Genomic DNA, 25,755 nt, shown 5'->3' with positions numbered 1-25,755 from the left:
CAGAAAGGAGAGGGAGGAGGAAGGAGACAAGGCTGGGCATGTCTCCCTAGCCACCCAGATGCTGGAAGGTGGAGACGGGATCTACAGAACAGCAGTGGCTGCCTCTGTCTGAACCCCAAGAACAAGGGGCTGCAGAGGGGCAGCAGGTGGGGCATCGTGTGGATATCACAGCAGCTCGTTCCACCAGACCCGAATTGTGTCCCCAAGTCTGGGGTTTCTGAGAAGAACTCCTGGGCGCGCCCCCGAGGCCAAGCTCTCCCTGACCCACCAGGTCCCCTTGCCCTGGCCCAACTGGCCCGGCATGGGCTCACCTGGACACCTTCGTGTTGTGCTTTCTCCAGCTGCCATCCTGGCCTCCTCTCCTCCTTGTCCCAACCTGGAGATCCTACCTGGTTGGGCCACGAGGAATCCTGTTAAGGGGAAATGACAGAGGACTTTCTAATTGACACATAAGGCATTCCGGAACCGAGGCCCATTCTTGCAGGGCAGAGATGGTCTGGCCTCGGTGACTGCCCCGTGAGCCCAGCTAGTGGGCCCTCAGTGCAGACCATCCACAGAGAAGGTGACAGCACAGACATCCCGTGCAGGGTGCAAACGCCATTATGAATTTTTGACCCTGAGCCTGAGGCCCGATTCATTCAGGGCCCAGACGCCCCTGAGCTGCAGCAGCCGACAGAGAGGGAGCCCCGGGGGTGCGTTCCAGTCACCCTGTGAAGGGTCCCTCACCCACGGAGACAAGGTGGCTGTAGTTCTCCAGCATGACATCCCTGCAGAGGTTCTTCTGAGTGGCGTCCAGCTGCTGCCACTCCTCCAGGGTGAAGTCCACAAACACATCCCTGATGGTCAACATTTCCTGCAAGAGCACACCCTTCTTTAGCCCAGTAATTGGCTTGCAGGTGGAGACAGTATGTTACATTAAGTGCCCACTCTGTGCCCATCCTATGTCCTTCACACGTAGAAAGATTTTAGTCCTCCCCACCACCCAGGAGAACCCTGACAGATGAGGACAGGAAGGCTCACAGAGTGTGAGGTCACCTGCTCAGGATCACACAGGTAGGAATTAAGGATTAAAGTCCATTCAGTCTGGTTTCCGCACGCACTTTTTAGACACTGCATTGCCTTTCTCTACGTAATTGTTCTTATGCTATTCACCATCCACAATTTGACATAGTATAGTATATAGGGTGCTTATGTAACTAAAATTATTTTAAACTCTATGGGGAAAGAGATCGAGTGTTAGAAATATTTTACCCTGGAAATTCATTCTTCCAACACATATTTACTGACTGGAGAGCAAGCTGATAAGTTCTAAGGATGTAAAGGTTAATAAAAACAAACACCTCCTGAACTGAAGGAGCTACATACAGTCTAGTAGAGGGAGAAAAACAACACTTACAAACTCATACATGAAAGGGTGGGAGGAAAGGAAGGAGGCAATGGCAGAGGTAGGGCAGGGAACCCAGAATAGGGAGAAGTCAGTTCTGCTTAGGGCTGACAGAGAAGGCTTTGAAGGGGATGTAGATCTAGAAGAAACAGTTCGAAACACAGCTACTCAATCACGACCAACAGTGCTGATTATCCAATCAATCATGAGTCAAAGAACAGGACTATATCTGGCCTGGTCAGCAGATTGAGGTAAAAAAGGAAAGGTCTGTACTTGATCTTATCACCACCAAATAGGAATTTACTTCTCTAAGTGCCTGGATTCCTATCAGAGAGCAATAATCCACCTATTTACATTCTGGATTCCATCCTGTCCCACCCACACTTGGTGGCCTTAAATTCAAGGAGACATTTTGCACCCACAAGGCCCCCATGGGCCATATGTGGCACCAGTTTACTCAGCTTTGCAGAGGGAGACAGGAAACAGTGGGCCAAAGGGCAGTGACGCCAGCAAGAGGAGTTCTCAGTACAATCCAGTAGCTCAACCTGCCCCGTCCCACCTGAGGTGCCCGGGAACAGGGCCACACTGGCAAGTGCAGGCAGTATCTGGCTTGGAAGCCAGAAGCTGCTCCATGTACCAGTATCTCTTGTAACAGGCCCCTGAGCACATCTTCCAAGGTCCTGGCAAAGGACATGCCCAGTTATGAGAGTTACACTGGACTCAGGAAAACCCAAATCGGTGGCTTCCTATCAGCTATTTTCAGTTATTCACAGTCCTCCCAGTCCAGGTGCAGTTTGTTTACCGGTCAAGAGTCATTGTGGCTTTTACATCCGGGAAGCTTCGAGTTTAGGTTAAGGAAGCTGAACTAATTGTTCCAGTGGATGATGGAAAATGTAACAAGGTATCAAGAAATCCAAAGCGATATGAGTGGTCTTATTTAGCATCCTGCAGTACACTGCCAAACGTGATCTTAAATCTCAAGTGTGGTATTTAAATGGAGAATAAATGAGTGCTTCCTTGCTATATAAATAAAATGCTTGATTTGTACAGATTAAAAAGAGTCATTTTGATCCTAAGTAACAACGCCTGGTAATACAGCTGTCATTCCACCATTATTGGGTTTCCAGGGACACAAAGCTAAAACCAGGTTAACTCAAGGTCAGATTTCCCTAATGAGGAGGAAGAATTTTATTCATGCTATACTTAGTGTTATGCTTCAGTAATGACAATGAAGAAAGTTAAAAACCACTAACAGATCCTACACACACAGGGTCAGAATTTAGTCCAGAATGAAAGTATCTCAAATCGCTGTAGAAAAGAAGTCATTAGCAAAATCTGGCTAGGTATTTATGCAGGGAAAAAGCATACCATAAAGCTGCATTAGCTATCTCACTCCGAACTCCAAAATAAATTACAGATATGTCAGAGATTTAAATGTGTGCAGGATGATCATAAAATTACTAGTTGAAAGTTTTTATAATTCTAGAGTGGCGAAAGTTTTTCTAAGCCATCCCCAAATTCAGAAGACATATAGCTGAAGACTGGCAAACTTGATTACCTAGACATTAGAAATTTCTAAATAGCAGAAAGAAAATAATTTTTTAAATTCTCAAACATCAGTATCAAAGTGGTAAAAATATTTGTAAGCTACATAACAATGATCTAATTTCCTTCATACACTAAAATTCTAACAAATCTTTAAGAAAGAGACCACAACCTAATACAGTATAACTGGAGGAATGTGAAATAAATTTATAATAGTATACCATTTATCACCCTTCAGATTCTTTTTCTTCTTGAGATATAATTAACATATAACATTGTGTAAGTTTAAGATGTACAATGTGTTGATTTGATACATTTATATTTTGCAATATGATTACCAACAGTCCAGTAGCATTAGCTAACACCTCTATCACGTCACACAATTATCATTTCTTTTTTGTAGTGAGAACAATTAAGATCTAGTCTCTCGGCAACTTTGAAGTTTATAATACAGTACTGTTGACTATAATCACTATGCTGGGCATTAGATCTCCAGGATTTATTTATACCCTTCAGCTTCTTAAACATTCAACAGGTTGATAATACCTACTGCAGTCAAGTGTGTAGAAAAACACCAAAGAAGTTATAAACTATTTATTGCCTTCAGGGGAAGGGGGTGGAGCAACAGGTTAATATACATCAAAATGTATGTTGCAAATACTCTTTAATGCAGCAGTGCCCTTCTAGGATTGTTACCCTAGACTTTTTGATGTCAGTTAAGAAAAGACAACTCAATAAAATAGACAAAAGATTCATAGCAACAAAAATATAAGCATAAACATACAAATAGATTATAAACCTCATTAAAGTTCAAATACATGCTAATTAAACAGTAAGATACTGTCTTTTACCTATAAGGTTGGTAAACATTCAAATGACAGAGAAGAGCCACTGTTCACGAGCGGCTCACTGTTCATGAGCCACTGTTCCTCATATAGGAACATGAATACTCTCATAGAAGGCTGGTTGACAGGTAGTTTGGCAGTACCTATTACATTTTTTCTCATATTTTAACCAGGACTCTATCCTACTGAAATATTTATATGGGCATAAGGATGGTCAAGGCAGCATTATTTGTATTAGCAAAAAATAAGGGGAGATGACCCTCAATGTCCTGTGTTCCTGGGAATCTAATAATGGTGGCATGACAGCTATATCACCAGGCAACATTGATTCTGATAAGAATGAACCCTGATTGTCAACAAGCTGCATCTGGACTGGTGGATGACAGAGTGGTTAAATAAATTGTTATGGCTATACTCTAAAACGGCCATTATAAAAATTGGCTGACATGAAAGGATGTCTGATATATTTTTGTTAAATGAAAAAAAGCAGAGTATGCATAGTAGGAGCATATTTTCATTAAAAATAACCCGTGCAAAAATTTTGGGTTTTTTTGTACACACACACACACACACACACACACACACACACACTTCTACCTGGAAGGCAAACAGTTAGTAGAAGGGCCAAGACTGGTTTCATTTGTTGGAATGCAACAGAAAAGGAGGAATAAAAATGAGCCATAAGGAAAAGGTAAACATCTTCCCTTACGGCATCACCCACTTTTTTTTTTTTTGGATTGTCTGTACTATCTTTCTATTTTTCTATCACATTTTTGGTCTTTTTTGTATCATCAGTTTGCATTTTCTGTATATAAATCCTCTGTGTATCATATGCACCGCCTTTCAGCCTCAAATGTCTTTTGACTGTACAGATTTTAACATTTTAATGCAGTCTAATCTGACAGTCTTTCTCTGCATGGTTTCTGGGTTTTGTATTTCATTAAAAATATTTCTTGCGGGCTTCCCTGGTGGCGCAGTGGTTGAGAGTCCGACTGCCGATGCAGGGGACACAGGTTCGTGCCCCAGTCCGGGAAGATCCCACGTGCCGCAGAGCGGCTGGGCCCGTGAGCCGTGGCCACTGAGCCTGCGCGTCTGGAGCCTGTGCCCCGCAACGGGAGAGGCCACAACAGTGAGAGGCCCACGTACCGCAAAAAAAAAAAAACCAAAAACCAAAAAACAACAACAAAAACTATTTCTTGCATTGAGCAAGGTTACAGAAATATCCTCTTAAATTTTCATCTAATTTCTCAAATATATATGTAGTTCTTTAATCAATCTGGCATTTTACTTTCATATGATGTAGAAGAGTCTAGCTTTGTTTCCATCCAGATGGAAACTCAGTTGTGCCACCATCATTCATTAACCACTCCTTTTCCCATAACTGAAATGACATTTTTATAATCTTGACTCACAAAAGCCTTCTGAAGCAATACATGAAATCTGGAAGCCACTAAAGATTGTGAAATTAGATCACATTTTAAAAATTTAAGTGTCTACTCTCCAAGATATGTAAACCCAGTCAAATGAGAAACCATGAAAAAATATTTACAACATACATGATAGAGGTCTAATTTACTTATTAAGTTAACATAAAGAGCAAGCAATCAGCAATCAAAGTAATTCCACACCCAAGAGAAAAATGTGCAAACAACTTAGAATAATCATCTGAAAGGAAAAAGTGCAAATTACATTTAAAAATATGAACAGACACTCAATTCAAAAAATGCAAATTAAAATGCACCACTCTTTTTTCCCCTCACAATGGCAAAAATCACTGTGATTGCCTGTTTATGGGAAAAGGCATCATACTGCTGCTAGGAATACAAACTGCTACGTGCTATTTGGAGGGCAATTTGACAATCTTAAATCAAAATTCAAAATGTCTGTAACCACTGACCTAGAAATGTCACTTCTAGAAAGATATACTCATATGCATACAACTGGAATGTACATGGATATTCACTGCTATGTTGTTTATGGTAGCAAAAGCCTAGAAATATCCTAAATATACATCACTAGGAGAAAGATAAATAATAAATGGCATTTCCATCCAGTAGAATATCAAGTGGCTATTTTTGTAAATAAGGTAGACCACTGGTTTGAAACCTTGTGTAATTTTGTCCCCCAGGAGACACTTGGCAATGTCGGGAGACATTCTGGTTGTCAAAACTGGGGGAGGGAGTGCTACTGGCATCTAGCGGATAGAGGCCAGGGATGCTGCTATACATGGTAAAATGCACAGGACCGTCCCAAACAACAAAGAATAATCTGGCCCAAAATGGCGAGAGTGCCACAGTTCAGAATCCCTGGGATAAGCTATGTACAACTGCAATGGAATGATCATTAAGACAAGGGCAACAATGTGCTGTAATTTGCAAAAAAAATTTTTTAAGAGATTCATATATCTAGATAGAGATGCATACATTATCTCTGGAAGAATGTATGAAACACTGAAGGAGACATGGGGACAGAGTGAGAGGGCGAATTATTTTTTACCTTTTCTTAAACAAAGTTTTTGCTTGAAATTTTTACCCTGTGCATGCATTACTTTAAAAAAATGTGTAATTCAATTTATTACTGTTCTATGCAGAATATTTTTAAATTTTGGGCATTCATATTCTTAAGCAAAGCTGGTCTATAATTTTCTTTTTTGTAGTATCTTCATCAAATTTTTTGTTTTGGCGGTACGCGGGCCTCTCACTGTTGTGGCCTCTCCTGTTGAGGAGCACAGGCTCCGGACGCGCAGGCTCAGTGGCCATGGCTCACGGGCCCAGCTGCTCCGCAGCATGTGGGAACTTCCCGGACCGGGGCACGAACCCGTGTCCCCTGCATTGGCAGGCGGACTCTCAACCACTGCGCCACCAAGGAAGCCCTCTTCATCAAATTTAAGTGGCTTCATAAAATGAATTGGGTGCCTTTTCATCTTACATTTAAATTTGTACTCCCAAATCCTTCATAATTACTACTTTCATTAGTTTTCGAAGACCAGATAATTTCTGTGATCCAATTTTCCAGGCTTTTATTCAGCAATCTGATTTCCATGTGAACCCTCCACAACACTTATACTACTGAGCTTATAGATATATAGAAAGCTGTTCATGAGGCACTGTTTATAATAGTAAAAAAAATGAATAAAACCCCCAATATCTAGGAATAGAGAAATAGTTAAATGATACATCCATACCACGAAATAGGAACTGAAATAATCTTTATGTATTGATGAGAAACAACACCCAGGATATAATCATGTGGGGAAAGCAAGATGGGTATGGGAATGTGATGGCATTTGTGCAAAAACATGTTACACATACGTCTATTTTCACTTAATTACACTGATGTAAATGCATCTACAGCGCCTTATCACCAAAATGTTAAAAGTGGGCATCTCTGAGGAAAATTGAGGTACTGGGGGGAGAAGAAATACGGATGACTGGGCTACTATTTTTATATGCATTTTAAAACATTAAGCATCAATTTACTTTCATTATTTTCCCTAATTAAAAAGAAAAAAGTGAACTGGAAGAAAGGTAAGTCTATGTATGTAAACAATCTTCTCTGAGAAGGAAAAGAGGAAAAGATGAAGTGCAGTTCCAAAAGGGAAGTAGTTGGGGCTTCTGGGAAGATGGCGGAAGAGTAAGATGTGGAGATCACCTTCCTCCCTACAGATACACCAGAAATACATCTACACGTGGAATATCTCCTACAGAACACCTACTGAACGCTGGCAGAAGACCTCAGACCTCCCAAAAGTCAAGAAACCCCCCACGTACCTGGGTAGGGCAAAAGAAAAAAGAATAAACAGAGACAAAAGGATAGGGACGGGACCTGGACCAGTGTGAGGGAGCTGTGAAGGAGGAAGGGTTTCCACACACTAGGAAGCCCCTTCGCAGGCGGAGACTGTGGGTGGCGGAGGGGGAAGCTTCGGAGCCATGGTGGAGAGCGCAGCCACAGGGGTGCGGAGGGCAAAGTGGAGAGATTTCCGCACAGAGGATCAGGGCCCACCGGCACTCACCAGCCCGAGAGGCTTGTCTGCTCACCCGCCGGGGCAGGCGGGTTTGGGAGTTGAGGCTCGAGCTTCGGTGGGAGTGCAGGGAGAAGACAGGGCTTGGTGGCGTGAACACAGCCTGCAGGGGGTTAGTGCACCACGGCTAGCCGGGAGGGAGTCCAGGGAAAAGTCTGGACCTGCCGAAAAGGCAAGAGACTTTTTCTTCCCTCTTTGTTTCCTGGTGCGCGAGGAGAGGGGATTAAAAGGACTGCTTAAAGGAACTCCAGAGACGGGAGCGAGCCGCGGCTAAAAGCGCGGACCCCAGAGACGGGCATGAGATGCTAAGGCTGCTGCTGCCGCCACCACAAAGCCTGTGTGCGAGCACAGGTTACTATCCACACCCCCTTTCCCGGGAGCCTGTGCAGCCCGCCACTGCCAGGGTCCCGGGATCCAGGGACAACTCCCCCGGGAGAACGCACGGTGCGCCTCACGCTGGTGCAACGTCACGATAGCCTCTGCTGCCGCAGGCTCGTCTCGCACTCCGTGCTCCTCCCTCCCCCCCGGCCTGAGTGAGCCAGAGCCCCCGAATCAGCGGCTCCTTTAACCCCATCCTGTCTGAGTGAAGAATAGATACCCTCCAGCGACCTACATGCAGAGGCGGGGCCAAATCCAAAGCTGAGCCCCTGGGAGCTGTGAGAACAAAGAAGAGAACGGGAAATCTCTCCCAGCAGCCTCAAGAGAAGCGGATTAAATCTCAACAATCAACTTGATGTACCCTGCATCTGTGGAATACATGAATACACAACGAATCATCCCAAATTGAGGAGGTGGACTTTGAGAGCAAGATTTATGATTTTTTCCCCTTTTCCTCTTTTTGTGAGTGTGTATGTGTATGCTTCTGTGTGAGATTATGTCTGTATAGCTCTGCTTCCACCATTTGTCCTAGGGATCTATCCGTCCGTTTCCTTTTCTTAACAATTATTTTTTTATTTTAATAACTTTATTATATTTTATCTTACTTTACTTTACTTTATTTTACTTTATCTTCTTTCTATTTTTCTTTTTTTCCTTCCTTCCCTCCTTCCTCCCTTCCTTCCTCCCTCCCTCCCTCTTTTCTTTCTTTCTTTCTTCTTCTACTAATTCTTTCTTTCTACTTTTACTCCCTTTTATTCTGAGCCGTATGGATGAAAGGCTCTTGGTGCTGCAGTCAGGAGTCATTGCTGTGCCTCTGAGCTCGGAAAGCCAACTTCAGGACACTGGTCCACAAGAGACCTCCCAGCTCCACATAATATCAAACGGCGAAAATCTCCCAGAGATCTCCATCTCAACACCAGCATCCAGCTTCACTCAAAGACCAGCAAGTTACAGTGCTGGACATCCTATGCCAAACAACTAGCAAGACAGGAACACAACCCCACCCATGAGCAGAGAGGCTGCCTAAAATAATAAGTCCACAGACACCCCAAAACAAACCACCAGACGTGGACCTGCCCACCAGAAAGACAAGATCTAGCTTCATCCACCAGAACACAGGCACTAGTCCACTCCATCAGGAAGCCTACACAACCCACTGAACCAACCTTAGCCACTGGGGACAGACACCAAAAACAACGGGAACTACGAACCTGCAGCCTGCAAAAAGGAGACCCCAAACACAGTAAGATAAGCAAAATGAGAAGACAGAAAAACACACAGCACATGAAGGAACAAGATAAAAACCCACATGACGTAACAAATGAAGAGGAAATAGGCAGTCTACCTGAAGAATAATTCAGAATAATGATAGTAAAGATGATCCAAAATCTTGGAAATAGAATGGACAAAATGCAAGAAACATTTAACAAATACCTAGAAGAACTAAAGAAGAAACAAACAATGATGAACAACACAAGAAATGAAATGAAAACGACTCTAGAAGGGATCAATAGCAGAATAACTGAGGCAGAAGAACGGATAAGTGACCTGGAAGATAAAATAGTGGAAATAAGTACTGCAGAGCAGAATAAAGAAAAAGAATGAAAAGAACTGAGGACAGTCTCAGAGACCTCTGAGACAACATTAAACGCACCAACATTCGAATTATGGGGGTTCCATAAGAAGAAGAGAAAAAGAAAGGGACTGAGAAAATATTTGAAGAGATTATAGTTGAAAACTTCCCTAATATGGGAAAGGAAACAGTTAATCAAGTCCATGAAGCACAGACAGTCCCATACAGGATAAATCTAAGGAGAAATACGCCAAGACACATATTAATCAAACTGTCAAAAATTAAATACAAAGAAAACATATTAAAAGCAGCAACGGAAAAACAACAAATAACACACAATGGAATCCCCATAAGGTTAACAGCTGACCTTTCAGCAGAAACGCTGCAAGCCAGAAGGAACTGGCAGAACATATTTAAAGTGATGAAGGAGAAAACCTGCAACAAAGATTACTCTACCCAGCAAGAATCTCATTCAGATGTGATGGAGAAATTACAACCTTTACAGACAAGCAAAAGCTGAGAGAGTTCAGCACCACCAAACCAGCTTTACAGCAACTGCTAAAGGAACTTATGTAGGCAAGAAACACAACAGAAGGAAAAGACCTACAATAACGAACCCAAAACAATTAAGAAAATGGGAATAGGAACATACATATTGATAATTACCTTAAATGTAAATGGACTAAATGCTCCTACCAAAAGACACAGGTTGGCTGAATGGATGCAAAAACAAGGCCCATATATTTGCTGTCTACAAGAGACCCACTTCAGACCTAGAGACACATACAGACTGAAAGTAAGGGGATGGAAAAAGATATTCCATGCAAATGGAAACCAAAAGAAAGCTGGAGTAGCAATTCTCATATTAGACAAAATAGACTTTAAAATAAAGACTGTTATAAGAGACAAAGAAGGACACTACATAATGATCAAGGGATCGATCCAAGAAGAAGATATAACAATTGTAAATATTTATGCACCCAACATAGGAGCAGCTCAATACATAAGGCAAATACTAACAGCCATAAAAGGGGAAATCAACAGTAACACATTCATACTAGGGAACTTTAACACCCCACTTTCACCAATGGACAGATCATCCAAAATCAAAATAAATAAGGAAACACAAGCTTTAAATGATACATTAAACAAGATGGACTTAATGGATATTTATAGGACATTCCATCCAAAAACAACAGAATACACATTTTTCTCAAGTGCTCATGGAACATTCTCCAGGATAGATCATATCTTGGGTCACAAGTCAAGCCATGGTAAATTTAAGAAAATTGAAATTGTTTCAAGTATCTTTTCCAACCACAACGCTATGAAACTAGATACCAATTACAGGAAAAGATCTGTAAAAAATACAAACACATGGAGGCTAAACAATACACTACTCAATAACGAAGTGATCACTGAAGAAATCAAAGAGGAAATAAAAAAATACCTAGAAACAAATGACAATGGAGACACAACCACCCAAAATATATGGGATGCAGCAAAAGCAGTTCTTAGAGGGAAGTTTATAGCAATAGAATCCTACCCTGAGAAACAGGAAACATCTCGAATAAACAACCTAACCTTGCACCTAAAGCAATTAGAGAAAGAAGAACAAAAAAACCCCAAAGTTAGCAGAAGGAAAGAAATCATAAAACTCAGATCAGAAATAAATGAAAAAGAAATGAAGGATACGATAGCAAAGATCAATAAAACTAAAAGCTGGTTCTTTGAGAAGATAAACAACATTGATAAACCATTAGCCAGACTCATCAAGAAAAAAAGGGAGAAGACTCAAATCAATAGAATTAGAAATGAAAAAGGAGAAGTAACAACTGACCCTGCAGAAATACAAAAGATCATGAGAGATTACTACAAGCAAGTCTATGCCAATAAAATGGACAACCTGGAAGAGATGGACAAGTTCTTAGAAATGCACAACCTGCCGAGACTGAACCAGGAAGAAATAGAAAATATGAACAGACCAATCACAAGCACTGAAATTGAAACTGTGATTAAAAATCTTCCAACAAACAAAAGCCCAGGACCAGATGGCTTCACAGGAGAATTCTATCAAGCATTTAGAGAAGAGCTAACACCTATCCTTCTCAAAGTCGTCCAAAATATAGCAGAGGGAGGAACACTCCCAAACTCATTCTACAAGGCCACCATCACCTTGACACCAAAACCAGACAAGGATGTCACAAAGAAAGAAAACTACAGGCCAATATCACTGATGAACATAGATGCAAAAATCCTCAACAAAATACTAGCAAACAGAATTAACAGCACATTAAAAGGATTATACACCATGATCAAGTGGGGTTTATTCCAGGAATGCAAGTATTCTTTAATATACGCAGAAAAATTAATGTGATAAACCATATTAACAAATTGAAGGAGTAAAACCATATGATCATCTCAATAGATGCAGAGAAAGCTTTTGATGAAATTCAACACCCATTTATGATAAAAACCCTGCAGAAAGTAGGCATAGAGGGAACTCTCCTCAACATAATAAAGGCCATATATGACAAACCCACCGCCAACATCGTCCTCAATGGTGAAGAACTAAAAGCATTTCCACTAAGATCAGGAACAAGACAAGGTTGCCCACTCTCACCACTCTTATTCAACATAGTTTTGGAAGTTTTAGCCACAGCAATCAGAGAAGAAAAGGAAATAAAAGGAATCCAAATTGGAAAAGAAGAAGTAAAGCTGTCACTGTTTGCAGATGACATGATACTATACATAGAGAATCCTAAAGATGCTAGCAGAAAACTACTAGAGCTAATCAATGAATTTGGTAAACTAGCAGGATACAAAATTAATGCACAGAAATCTCTGGCATTCCTATACACTAATGATGAAAAACCTGAAAATGAAATCAAGAAAATACTCCCATTTACCACTGCAAGAAAAAGAATACAATAGCTAGGAATAAACCTACCTAAGGAGACAAAAGACCTGTATGCAGAAAATTATAAGACACTGATGAAATAAATTAAAGATGATACAAAGAGATGGAGAGATATACCATGTTCTTGGATGGGAAGAATCAACATTGTGAAAACGACTCTACTACCCAAAGCAATCTACAGATTCAATGCAATCCCTATCAAACTACCACTGGTATTTTTACAGTACTAGAACAAAAAATTTCACAACTTGTATGGAAACACAAAAGACCCCGAATAGCCAAAGCAATCTTGAGAACGAAAAACGGAGCTGGAGGAATCAGGCTTCCTGAATTCAGACTATACTACAGAGCTACAGTAATCAAGTCAGTAGGGTACTGGCACAAAAACAGAAATATAGATCAATGGAACAGGATAGAAAGCCCAGAGATAAACCCACGCACATATGGTCACCTTAGCTTTGATAAAGGAGGCAGGAATATACAGTGGAGAAAGGACAGCCTCTTCAATAAGTGGTGCTGGGAAAACTGGACAGGTACATGTAAAAGTATGAGATTAGATCACTCCCTAACACCATACACAAAAATAAGCTCAAAATGGATTAAAGACCTAAATGTAAGGCCAGAAACTATCAAACTCTTAGAGAAAAACATAGGCAGAACACTCTATGACATAAATCACAGCAAGATCCTTTCTGACCCACCTCCCAGAGAAATGGAAATGAAAACAAAAAAAAAACAAATGGGACCTAATGAAACTTCAAAGCTTTTGCACAGCAAAGGAAACCATAAACAAGACCAAAAGACAACCCTCAGAATGGGAGAAAATATTTGCAAATGAAGCAACTGACAAAGGATTGATCTCCAAAATTTATAAGCAGCTCATGCAGCTCAATAACAAAAAAACAAACAACCCAATCCAATAAAGGGCAGAAGACCTAAACAGACATTTCTCCAAAGAAGATATACTGACTGCCAACAAACACATGAAAGAATGCTGAACTTCATTAATCATTAGAGAAATGCAAATCAAAACTACAATGAGATATCATCTCACACTGGTCAGAATGGCCATCATCAAAAAATCTAGAAACAATAAATGCTGGAGAGGGTGTGGAGAAAACAGAACCCTCTTGCACTGTTGGTGGGAATGTAAATTGATACAGCCACTGTGGAGAACAGTATGGAGGTTACCTAAAAAAGTACAAGTAGAACTACCATATGACCCAGCAATCCCACTACTGGGCATATACCCTGAGAAAACCATAACTCAAGAAGAGCCATGTGCCAAAATGTTCATTGCATTTCTATTTACAATAGCCTGGAAATGGAAACAGCCTAAGTGTCCATCATCAGATGAATGGATAAAGAAGATGTGGCACATATATACAATGGAATATTACTCAGCCATAAAAAGAAAAGAAATTGAGCTATTTGTAATGAGGTGGATAGACCTAGAGTCTGTCATACACAGTGAAGTAAGTCAGAAAGAGGAAGACAAATACCATATGCTAACACATATATATGGAATTTAAGGGGAAAAAAAGGTCATGAAGACCCTAGGGGTAAGACAGGAATAAAGACACAGAACTACTAGAGAATGGACTTGAGGATATGGGGAGGGGGAAAGATAAGCTGTGACAAAGCGAGAGAGTGGCATGGACATATATACACTACCATACGTAAGGTAGATAGCTAGGGGGAAGGAGCCGCATAGCAGAGGGAGATCAGCTCAGTGCTTTGTGACCGCCTGGAGCAGTGGGATAGGGAGGGTGGGAGGGAGGGAGACGCAAGAGGGAAGAGATATGGGAACATATGTATAACTGATTCACTTTGTTATAAAGCAGAAACTAACACACCATTGTAAAGCAATTATACTCCAATAAAGATGTAAAAAAAAAAAAGGGAAGCTGTTGAGAGGTGCCTTTCATTTTACCTTTTTTTTTTTTTTGGTGGGGAAGAGAAGGAATGGAGAAACCTGAGGTCGATGACAGGTTGAACAGAAAACAGCCAGAGCTAAGTGGACTAATAGATTTTTCAAGGCTGCAATATAATTTCCTAATTGCTGCCTCAAATTCACTGGAAACAAAGTAGGGGGTAAATTAGGAACTCACCTGGGACACGGCCATCTGGCTCTGCCCTGACAAAGGATGGAGATCTAGGAAGGCAGAATTAGGAGGGTCGAGATCAGTGCATACAGCCATGAGACCACCATCACCAGCTTAATAACAATCACTCTTGCCCCACACAGGGGATGATCTGGACACGTGGCCTGGTAGCTCCAGCCTGTTCCCCTGGGACACGGCTAAGATCCTGTGTGTTTTCCACGTCAATTTATTTTCTCTTCCTGGACAGATTTATGACTTGTGTTTAAAGACATCTCCTCGGAAGCCATTAACAACCTGACATCTCCTTTCTCTCAGGAATTCTATGCCTAGAAATTTATCATAAAAAGGCAATCATAAATAAGCACAGGCTACAAGGATGTTAACTGTAGGTGTTTCCACCATTCAACAATTTGGAAGCAACTAAAGCTCCAGCAAAGGGGACTCAGATCAAAAATTAGACACGCAACATGGGAAATACCACATGGGCTTTAAAAATGCAATGCAATCCTGTTCTCATTTCTTAATGTATTTAAAAGTAGGTTACCAGAAAGCAAGTGTAGTGTGATCTCCTTTGTTAAGCAATATGTATTTATTGAGGAAGAGCAGTACAAAATAGCATTTATGAAAACGTTGAGAGCGCTTACCTTCCAGTGGTAACTCCACCTTTATTCTTTTATTTACTTGCATTTTTTCATTTTTCTCAGTATCATTTACTAGTAAAACAGAAAGGAGAAATTATTACAAATCACCTATTATCACACTGAGCCCTGGAGGTCATAGACCCTCAGCAAAGTCTGGAGGACAGGGACAGCTTGCTGTGGTTTGGAGGAAGGAGACAAACCAGAGCTAAGCGCAGGGCAGAAGGCAGGGGCGAGGAGGTAGGAAAGGAGGTGGGTAGAGGGAGGTTAACGGCCAGGCATTGGTCAGTTCCTCATGGAGCTGGAAACCACTGACGTTGCGCCAGGCTCCTTCGGCCCTTCAGTGGGCCACCTCCACCTTGTTCCCGCCCCAATACTTCCTTAGTTCCCATTATGTCCATTTGATCGCCATGCTCTTCCTTATTTGGCGGTGTTCAAAACACAGTTTCAGCAAGGAGCTTTTGTTAACCATTGCTACTGTAGCAATCCCTGCCTTAGGATCAGGACAACAGGGCTCAGCAAGATGCAGCTTAATGAGTCACTTCCCAGACCCAGTTAATAGCATCAAAATGAGAGGCAGCAGAGCTAGGTGATGGCCTACCTAGAGACCACGCTGAAAGGTCACAGACACACAGAAACCAAAGACACCTCTTTGGTCATCTAGTCAGGGTAGAGGAGATTCAACATTTCTGCTACAGGTAAGTTGGTTGTTTATACTATGGGACTGACTCAAATCCAAAAATAGCCCAGGGGACTTCCCTGGCCGGAACAGTGGGTAAGACTCTGTGCTTCCACCGCAGGGGGTGTGGGTTCCATCCCTGGTTGGGGAACTAAGATCCGGCATGCCGGCGTGGGGCGGTCAAAAACAAAAAACAAACAAACAAAACAAAAATAGCCCATGGCACAAGAGGGAAAGATAATGATGTGTGCACAAATGTGTCAGGAGTGGAGAAAGTCCCGTGAGGCAGGTGGTCAATCTTTCCAGCCTGATCCTGCCTTTGCAGGCACCACAGCAGGGCAGCGTCCCTTCATCCGTCTGTAACTTTCATCCCTCTCCTCCAATAGGAGTTCAACTGACCACCATCACACAGCTCTTGATGGTGGCTAGAAGTTGAGTCACCGAGTCAGCCTTGCTCTCTCTCAGCTGAAGGAAGGGACAGAGGGCACTGCAGGTCCAGTTCTTCTAGGACCTGCTATCCTGTGAGCCCCTTCCCTCTAACCAGAGCATCTGGGTCTGTCCTGTGAGCCTTTTCCCTCTGCCCCTGGGGTCTGCGCTGGCGCTCCTCTTCCAACTCCCCTCAGAGGAGCTATTTTATTTCTAAGGAGGCAGGACCCAAGGATTCAAAGACGAAGGTACCTTTGCTGGGACCATCACTTCAGGACCATGTCTCTGCCTCTGACCCGAGGAGCTCACCTCCTTCTGAGGCCTCAGACTGGGTCTTCTGTAGTCTAACTGAGGAAGCCCATAGCACATCAGCTGGTGTCTGAAGCTGCTGAGCCGTGGGCTCAGTTATGAACCCTGACCCTGGAAAGGCAATGACCACACAGGCGATGCAATCAGTAACCTCCATGACGGAGCGAAGTTGAGGAAAACCCCAAAGTTTTCCTTGCCACCAGAAGGCACAGTGCCTCACTGTAGTTTTAAGAATTGACATTCAGTAAGAGCTGAATTACCGCCCGATAAGGTCTGGGCTCTGGAACGAAACTGACCGCCTGCTCTGCCGCTTTTATTCGTTTCATAAGAGGTCAGGGCCTACCGTGTGCCTGTTCTACTGTTCTACGGGTTCTACTGTTCTACGTGAACAAAACTTCAGAGTTCCGCCATCTTGCGGAGCCATACTCTTAGCAGGGGAGATACAGACAGTGAGCCAGCAAAGTGATAAATGTAGGGTGCGTTTGTTGGAAAGGCATAAGCGTTATGCCGAAAAAACGAAAAAAGAAAAAGGATCCCTCCACTTTACTGTGTGACTTTGGTTAGGTTTCCCAGCCTTTCTATTCTTGCTTTCTCTCTGTAAAACAAAGAGCATCGTAGTACCTCCTCACAGGGCTATTGTGAACAGACTACTGTGAAACAACACAGGGATGCCCGGCATTTACTAGGCACTGAGGAAACGGTCGCTGAATGAATCAAGATATGAACCAATCACTCGCTGACCCCCGTAGCCCCCCCCTCCCCTCCCCACCGCGGCCCTGTCACTCAACACCCCAGGGACGCGACCTCATTGCCCAAGGCCCCTGCGACCTCCCCATTCAGCCCATCACCAACTCCGCCCTTCCTTACTCCACCGCCAGGATCCCGAGGTCTCAGGGCAGATAACAACCGGAAGCGTCAACTCGCACCGCCCTCGGGGTCAGCAGGGCACTTCCGCTCGCCGTCGCCCCGGGAGCCCGAGCGGTGTGCACGCGCAGGAGCGGGCTTTGGGGGCGGGGGGCAACACAGCCAATGGGCAACACGGCGCCTTTCGAGGACAAAGGATTCTGACGTGGTTCCCTCTGAGGTTAGATGGAGCGACGGGAGCGTGCGAGCATTTTCCGCGACGAGTCGTACGAGAGGCTGGGGAGGCGTGTCGGGCGGCGGGAGGTGAGCGGGCTCCGCGCGGACTGTCGTGGCGATCCGAGTCCGCCGCCTCCGAGGCCGAGGCCCGCTCTCCCAGTCCGTTCTCCCGCGCGGCCGGGCCTCCTTGTTGCTGTGCTCCCTGGGGAGTTCCCGCCCCTCCATCTTCCAAAGCCACGCTCTCCTCTTTCTTTAGATCCTCAGAATAAGAAACCGGTAGTCGTGCCTGCTGCGTCCTCGGCGGCACATGGGCGCGGCCATCTTGGGCGCGGGGTGGAACCGTCGGAGCCGGGCCGTGGTCTCAGGCCAGGGGTCGGGGAGCAGGGTTCAAGCTCAGTCGGGGAAGCAGCATGGAGGAGGGGCTGGGAGTTGTGCTGCCGGGCAGGCAGCATGCACAAATGAGGAGGAAACCATGATGCCTGATTCTCCTGAAATCAGTCGAGGAACTCCGGTTTCTGGGACCTTGGGGATCCTTGGAGAATCTGGGCTTTGCCGGTTCGAAAGCACAGCATAAAGTGGGGGAGAGCTGTTTCTCTGACGATGCCAGCCAGAGGCAACATGGCCTGCTAAAAGTCCTGTAGTGCCCTTGAGGAAAGTTTTCTGTTCCCTGTCGGAGTCTGGGGAAAGAGACCAAGGGTGTGCCGTGTGCTTGTGGTACCTGTCTGGTCACCAAGCAGAACTCCTTGGGCTGGGCAAGGCAGGGTCTGGGCTCAGTACACCCAATTCCTTCTGTGCTACAGCCAACAGGTGCCAGGCACTGTTGAGAGAAGCAAGTGACAAAAGCAGTCATGGAAGCCAACATACATTTATTTACTCTTCCATCTGAACATACTGCTTTCTCCCTGTCTTTCCCTTTCGCCTCTGAGGAGGTGGTGGCATGTGTGATATTCCCAGGTTGGTTGGATGAATCATTGCCCAGATCTACAACCTGGAGGTCTCCTGGGAAGTGACTCTGTCCCAGTCTTGTGTAGAAGTCCCGGGAGAAGAGTCTGTTTTCTGTCAGGCACGTGACTGGGGACTTGCCCCCCCCCCACTGTGATTCTTTGTACCTTAAATGTTGGCCAGGTTTGGGGATGGTAACCTATTTATTTTCAGAAGAGAGGTGACCTGATAAGTTTTTCTGACACCACTGTCAGGAGGCAGGAGAAAGTTAATAGAGTTAGTATGACAGTGTCCTGAGGACAGTAGAGAAACCCCCAGCTGCAGAAAGACCTGGTCATTGGCCCTGGTCAGACGCTCCCCATATCCTGACTCTGCAGGAATGAATGCTTTCTCAAAGAGAAGGGGCTGGCGAAGGGCGTGCAGTTGTTGCTCATGCCGTGCCAGCATGTCCTAGTGTGACTTGGGCATCCAGGAACCAAGAAACATGCCAAGGTGTTCTTCCAGCCCACACTCCGCCCAGCTGTTGGGATCTACCGATCCGTAGAAGAGAAGGCTTGGCTCCACCACTTACCGGCCCTTTGGGCCTCTTGTAAGTCATAGCTAAAGATCGCACATCCCAACGGGCTGTCAGGATTGTTTAAAGGAACATCTCTAGCGCCCCCAGCCCAGAATGTGTTCTAAGGCAGGCACCTGGTAAGTGGTGGTATTACCAAAGCAAGCTTGGGTCCACTCACCCACACCCCATAAAACTTATGTACTGACACCAGGTCGTGGTGAAGGAAAGTACAGTGTGTACTGCAGGGCACCAAGCAAGGAGTCCAGGCAACTAGTGCTCAAAAGGCCTGAACTCCCCGATGGCTTTCAGGGAAGGGTTTTTAAAGACAGAGTGAGGCAGGAGGTTGTGGGATGTGTGATCAGCTGATGGCCATTCTTCTGATTGGTTGCTGGTGAGGTAATCGGGGAGTCAACCTCATCAACCTTCTGCTTCCAACCAGTCTGGGGTCTAAGTGCTTGTGGTCAGCATGCAGTTAAGGTCTTCCACCTGATGGGGATTTCAGTATCTGCAAAACAGCTCACAGGATATGGCTCCGGATATTATCTATAGCCCGTGGGGAGGAACTAAAGGTCCTTGACTTTGTTTAATGGCTAAACTGTTATTTTGTCTTGCTTGACTGTTTTCCTTTGTTTCTGCATTTTCTCACTTCTCTGATTAAATTATTCTTTGAAACTTGGGGAAGACCGAGGAGGCTAGAGTTTTTCTACAGATGAGAAGCAGGTGGAGGACATGGGAGGGGTCTGTCCCCGGAAGGCCTCTAGGGTCCTGCTTGGTTACCGTGGCAGTTTCTGCTGTCCTCTCCCCAACACTAGGGAGCGTGCTGGTGCCAGTGCTGCTCCTTCCTGCACTGTGTGCTTCCCTCCCCTTCGCCACCAACCTTGCCCAGGGTCACCACTGAAAACGTCTTTTTGTTGGTTTTTTTTGCCCAGGGCCCAGGAGTGAACCCAGGCCCTTGGCGGTGAGAGCACAGAGTCCTAACCACTAGACCGCCAGGAATTCCCTGCAAACATGTTTTTAAATGGCAATTAGGCCTCTAATTAAGTTAAAATTCATTGTAAAGTGTAACCTCAGCAGGCCCAGGTTACTCAAGCCCTTACGTTCCCAAGAAAAGCCTGTCTTGGGAAGACTGGTCCTTGCCCCACTCCTGGGAGAGCACCACAAAGAGCCTGGCGTGTTCTGCCTAGTAGGGTATTTCTGTAATCCAGGCACCTCTGTTCCATCTGACCAGGTGCTTCATGCTAATGGTGTGACGTATGGTGAGGGTCTGTTTTGTATGTCTGAGGCCCTCGGCTGTGCTGTATTAGTTTGACATCTGGGGGCTGTAGACCGAGTAGCTAAAGTGAGTGACGTGGAAGCTGCATGCCTGCATGACTGACCTCCAGTCAAATCTCTGGACCCCTAGGCATGGGTGAGCTTCCCTGACTGGCAACACTTTGCATGTGTTGTCACACATCATTTCTGGGAGAATTAAGCATTGTCCATGTGACTCCTTTGGGAGAGGACAACTGGATCTCACCACTGGTTTCCCCTGGACTTCACCCCTGCACACCTTTGGCCTTTGCTGATTTTACTTTCACTGTCATAAATCCTAACTGTGTGTATGGGACTTCCCTGGTGGTCCAGTGGTTAAGACTCCATGCTCCCAATGCAGGGGGCCTGGGTTCGATCCCTGGTCAGGGAACTAGAGCCCGCATGCCACAACTAAAGAGCCCGCGTGCCACAACTAAGGAGCCCGCATGCCGCAACTAAGACCTGGTGCAGCCAAATAAATAAATAAATAAAATTCTTTTAAAAATAATAATAATTCTGTATATAACAGCTCAGCAGGACTCACAGACTCTGAAAAGAACTAACAGCTTTTCTGAGTTCCGAGTCCTTCTAGGGAATCTTCAAGCCTGAGGGTGGTCCTGGGGAACCCGAACATACTGTTCCTGTAGATTCTGAGGTCGGTTTGTTTCAACCATCCCAGTGGGTGGACCTCATGAACACAGCGTGACTCTGCCCCCAGCAGTACACTTGCTTGGTGTTTGTGTGGAGGTTGCAGACCTGAGGAGCAGCAGCCGGAGGGCACTGCTGTGATTTTCCCGCCTCCGAGGAGCAGAGGTCCTGAGTACTTGCAGTGGGCGGCAGCTGAGGGAGCTTGCTTTCTTGCTGTGGTGCACGGTTCTGCTGAGGGTCCCTGGTACCTGCCTCTTCCTGGAAGTTTTCCCTGCAGTGACTGAGGTGACAGGTCCATCAAGCAATGTCTTGATGACGTTCTGCTCTTTGAACTGGGTGAGTTCCTGTAGGAAAGGGAAGGCCAGTTGCAAGTGTTCATCTCCTGCTGCACTGCATCGCTGTGTGTGCCACTGCCTCTGCAGATTTCCCACAGGCAGGAGAGTGTGCAGAGTGAATGGGGCTGGAATAGACAAAATGGGAATCCACCCCAGGGAACTGGTTGATGGCTCCAATATGTTGGCATGAAGCCAATCACATGACTGTCAGGTGGCACAGAGGTTAGAGCTTCAGTCTTTGGATGACTGTGTCTGTTAGTTGAGAAGTGTGTGTACCACAATAAAACCCAAAGGAGGAAGACTTCAGCTAGCTGATGACGATTCTACTTTCAAGGTCTTTCTGTTATTGAAGGATGTTGTAATAAGCCAGAGTATAATAATATGTACTGTGGACTTAGACTATGCCAGGCACTGTGCTATGTTATTTATATTCATTTGTAATTTAAAATTATTAGTAGAATCCCTCACTATTATTATACCATACCTTCCAGATTGGGAGACTGAAGCATACAGATGTCAAGTGAGTTATCCAACGCTTCACAGGTAGTAAATGAAATAAAGAGTTAAGATTAGGCGGTTTGGCTCCAGAATGCATACCCTTGACTTCTATACCATTCAGTAGTCATGAGCACATCCTCATTTAAGAAAAGGATCTGGATGGTTACATGTCTTGGTAAATTTTGTGGAGTAAGTAAGTGGCAGAACTCAAACTAGAATTTAGGTGTCCTGACTCCAGATCCCATCATTTTTCAAGGTGATTCGTCTTTTCCCCCTGTCCTCTGGAGCAGTACATCTTAGACTTGAATTTACATAGGGTTCCCCTAGGGATCTTGTTAAATTGCAACTTCTGATTCAGTAGTTCTGTTGGGGACGCTGAGTGTCTGCATTTCTCACAAGCTCCCAGGTGGTGCTAATATGCTAGTCCTCAGAACACACTTTGCGTCCAAATAAGGTTTTACGGACCCTCTGGTTTAGCAGCTATGACTTCGGCTTGGAACACACACACACACACACACACACACACACACACACACACGGAGACACAGTGATGAGGGAGTAGGATTGGGGTGCTTTCTGATCTCACTAGTGAGACCCCTCACTAATTCTCTTTTGGGGTTGAAGACTCTGAGGCCCGTGGAGGGAGAGGATGCTTCAGGGAGTTGTTAACAGGCTGAGACTGGGACCTATTCCACTTGACTTCCCAGCCAATGTGCCCCTCTCCTCCTTCCCTCCCTCTGTTGCACAGGAGCTTCTGGGGGAAGAGAATAGTAAAGGAATGGGCATTGTTCAATGATGGATTATTTAAGACTTTATAAGAACCACCAGGGTGATCTCCATTCCAGGCCTCCTTGTCTCCGTTGTACTGAACACAGGTCTCAGCTGCCCAAGAGGACCCAGCTGTACTGAGCCCAGGTCAAAAGGTCAAAAGGTCAAAATATTGCGTTGGCCAAAAAGTTTGTTTGGGTTTTTCCATAAGATGATACAGAAAAACCCGAACAAACTTTTGGGCCAACCGCAATAGCTCTCCTCATAGGTCTGCATACCCATGCAGGCACCACTCTGGGGAAAACGGACCCACAGAGGTCTCTCTGATGGTCAGACACTGTTTGTAAGCACACCCCTGTCTACAAACCCCAGGGACTACCAGTAACTAGATACATGCTACAACTCTTGTATTAGTCTGGGTAAGCCAAACTACTGGAATAATTAGATGGAAAATATAATGGCTCAGACACAACCTTTCTTGCTCACATAAGAATCAACCATGGGTAGTCCATGTTGACCGGTGGTGTTCCTCCATATAGATCGAGGCTGTCGGCATCTCTGCCCTCTTCAACATGGCTTCCCAGGGCACTCTAGTTGTCATCATTCCTGGAAGTGAGAAAGAGAATGGAGGAGCACAGGTCAGGAGCCACCACTAGCTTTCAGGATCACCATGGTACAGAAAGTCAGGAAGTTTTTTCTGAGACCCAGAGGTCAAAAAACTGCAGAAAACCATTGCTGACAGCACAGGTGTCCCATGGCCCCAGGGTGGTTGGGTGATTAGCATAGCAAGGAGTCTAGCAGGTACTGCAAAACTCACATCTGCTTACAGCAGAAATTAATACAACATTGTAAATCAACTATACTTAAATAAAATTAAAACCAAACAAAACTCACATCTGCTGAAAAATACTTGCCTACTCTTCCTGCTAGAGGAAAAGTATGGTTTCTAACTCCCTTCTCCCTTCCAGATTTCATGCAGAGAGGTCACGTTGGCAAGCAAGTCTGAGAAATGTAATCTCAATGCTTCCAGCCCCGGCAGTCCAGGAGAGGGGATGGGAATGGGAATGTCGCAGAGTGCCAACAGACAATACCTGGCACATCTTTGAAAATCCCATTAAAACTGAAAGATTTGTCTCCCTTTTCCTCCTTCCAGACTGAAGTTGATCCCTGCCGATGTCTCCAGTGTCACTCTGCAAACTGAAGCATCAACTCCTGAGGCAAGCAACAGTGGTTTGTGTCATGGAATTGTCTTCTTCTCCTGGCCCTGGACCCTATGGATATCAAGTGAGCCCTAATTTGTATTCCCCACTATCTTTGTACACACTTGTACATGTATGTTCTTATAGATATGCAGGTACATACACACAGACCCACATCTCAGACAGCAGATCCTCAAGTGCAAAGTACTGGCCTCCAAAGCCCTGAGCAGCTTCACAGTGGAGAAGCCCAAAACATTCATAGGTGTTAGGGCCAAGGAGGCTTCAGAGAGTTGGGAGAAATTCCTAGATTCTGCCCAAATGCCCCTGACCTCAGAGGCCAAGGCTGTAGTCATGGGGGCATTCGGGTGAAGAGCATCCTCCTGGGTACTGAGCTTGGAGATGGATTCCAGGATTTATTTTATATGACACCTCAGAGCATTCCTTTCAATGGAAAGAACTTTCTCCCCTTCCTGAGGGACCAGTCTACTCAGTAAAGACTCAGTGAACATGAGCAAATTATAATGAATGAAGACTCACATTTCCCAAGTTGTGTTCCTGTTGGAGGAATTCTTAAGTCACCGATTCTGACCTAGAGGAATCTTTTGCCAGAGAAAATAAAGCTAGAGAACCTAGATCAAGACTGGCAAATCTGTTGCCCTTATGCTGCCATTATATTCTACGTACACGGCAGCTATCGTTTGTCAATAATGTGAATTGGGAGATTGGGATTGACATATATACACTAATATGTATAAAATAGATAACTAATAAGAATCTGCTCTATAAAAAAATAAAATAAAATTCAAAAAAAATAATGGTACTCTTTCTGGTCAAGGTCAGACAGGCTCTTAGAATTCTTCTCAACAGTATGTTCTAGTCTACCTCTACCAATCAGAGTTGGTAATTATGTTGAAACCTATTTGCTATGTCTGCCCTAGGTCAGCATTTCACAAAATGTCTTCCATGAAACACTGGTTCTCTAGCTTATTAACAATCATGATGTGAGTAAAAGGTTCTATGATCATAAAAACTTGGGAAACATTGTTTAGATGTGTTTTTTTTTAATGGAGAGACTTCTACAACCACTAGGATACTATGTAGGTAGGATACTATATAGATCTCCCAAAAGGTCTGTAAAATACGGCATTTTCCAGGGGCTTCCCTGGTGATGCAGTGGTTGAGAGTCCGCCTGCCGATGCAAGGGACGTGGGTTCATGCCCCGGTCCGGGAAGATCCCACATGCCATGGAGCGGCTGGACCCGTGAGCCATGGCTGCTGAGCCTGTGCGTCCGGAGCCTGTGCTCCGCAACGGGAGAGGCCACAACAGTGAGAGGCCCACGTACCGCAAAAAAAAAAAAAAAAAAAAAAAAAAAAAGGTGAAAAAAAAGGTAAAAAAATAATACAGCATTTTCCAAATGTATTTCACCATAGAACTCTTTCCAAAGAGCGTGTTGGGAGACAAAAAGGATTATACGTGGAATAATAAGAGGCTTTCTCTGGGTGGCCTGACAGTGGGCTAGGCGGGACCAGTGGCTCCTCCTCCCCCAGATAGAGTGAGGGGCTGCTCATGATCTCAACTTCCCACAAGGTTGCTGGGCAGCTGTCATTTTCAGCAT

The 25,755-nt window shown here is 44.5% G+C and overlaps 1 protein-coding gene and 1 long non-coding RNA gene across 6 annotated transcripts in view; one reads left to right on the top strand and one right to left on the bottom strand.

Annotated features, from left to right (window-relative positions):
* KRBOX4 (KRAB box domain containing 4) overlaps positions 1 to 17,755 on the bottom strand; it is a 32,020-nt gene extending 14,265 nt beyond the window's left edge. For all 4 annotated transcript variants that reach the window (XM_032619569.1, XM_032619566.1, XM_032619565.1 and 1 more), the window contains exons 1-5: positions 17,691 to 17,755; positions 15,416 to 15,484; positions 14,778 to 14,821; positions 727 to 853; positions 312 to 410 (exon numbers count right to left, since the gene is read on the bottom strand). In XM_032619569.1, the coding sequence (XP_032475460.1) occupies positions 312 to 410; positions 727 to 853; positions 14,778 to 14,821; positions 15,416 to 15,458 (313 nt within the window). In that variant the 5' untranslated portion in view covers positions 15,459 to 15,484; positions 17,691 to 17,755. The remainder of the gene's footprint in view (positions 1 to 311; positions 411 to 726; positions 854 to 14,777; positions 14,822 to 15,415; positions 15,485 to 17,690) is intronic.
* Positions 17,756 to 17,758: 3 nt separating this feature from the next.
* Positions 17,759 to 25,755, top strand: part of LOC116747427 — a 124,888-nt gene continuing 116,891 nt past the window's right edge. The window contains exons 1-2 of one of the 2 annotated variants that reach the window (XR_004348036.1): positions 17,759 to 17,907; positions 24,094 to 24,224. This is a non-coding gene — a long non-coding RNA (uncharacterized LOC116747427). The remainder of the gene's footprint in view (positions 17,908 to 24,093; positions 24,225 to 25,755) is intronic. The other variant, XR_004348037.1, reaches the window with a different exon arrangement.

Source organism: Phocoena sinus, chromosome X (assembly GCF_008692025.1).
Source record: "Phocoena sinus isolate mPhoSin1 chromosome X, mPhoSin1.pri, whole genome shotgun sequence".
Taxonomy (NCBI): Eukaryota; Metazoa; Chordata; class Mammalia; order Artiodactyla; family Phocoenidae; genus Phocoena; species Phocoena sinus.
This window is presented reverse-complemented; position numbering and strand designations above follow the sequence as displayed.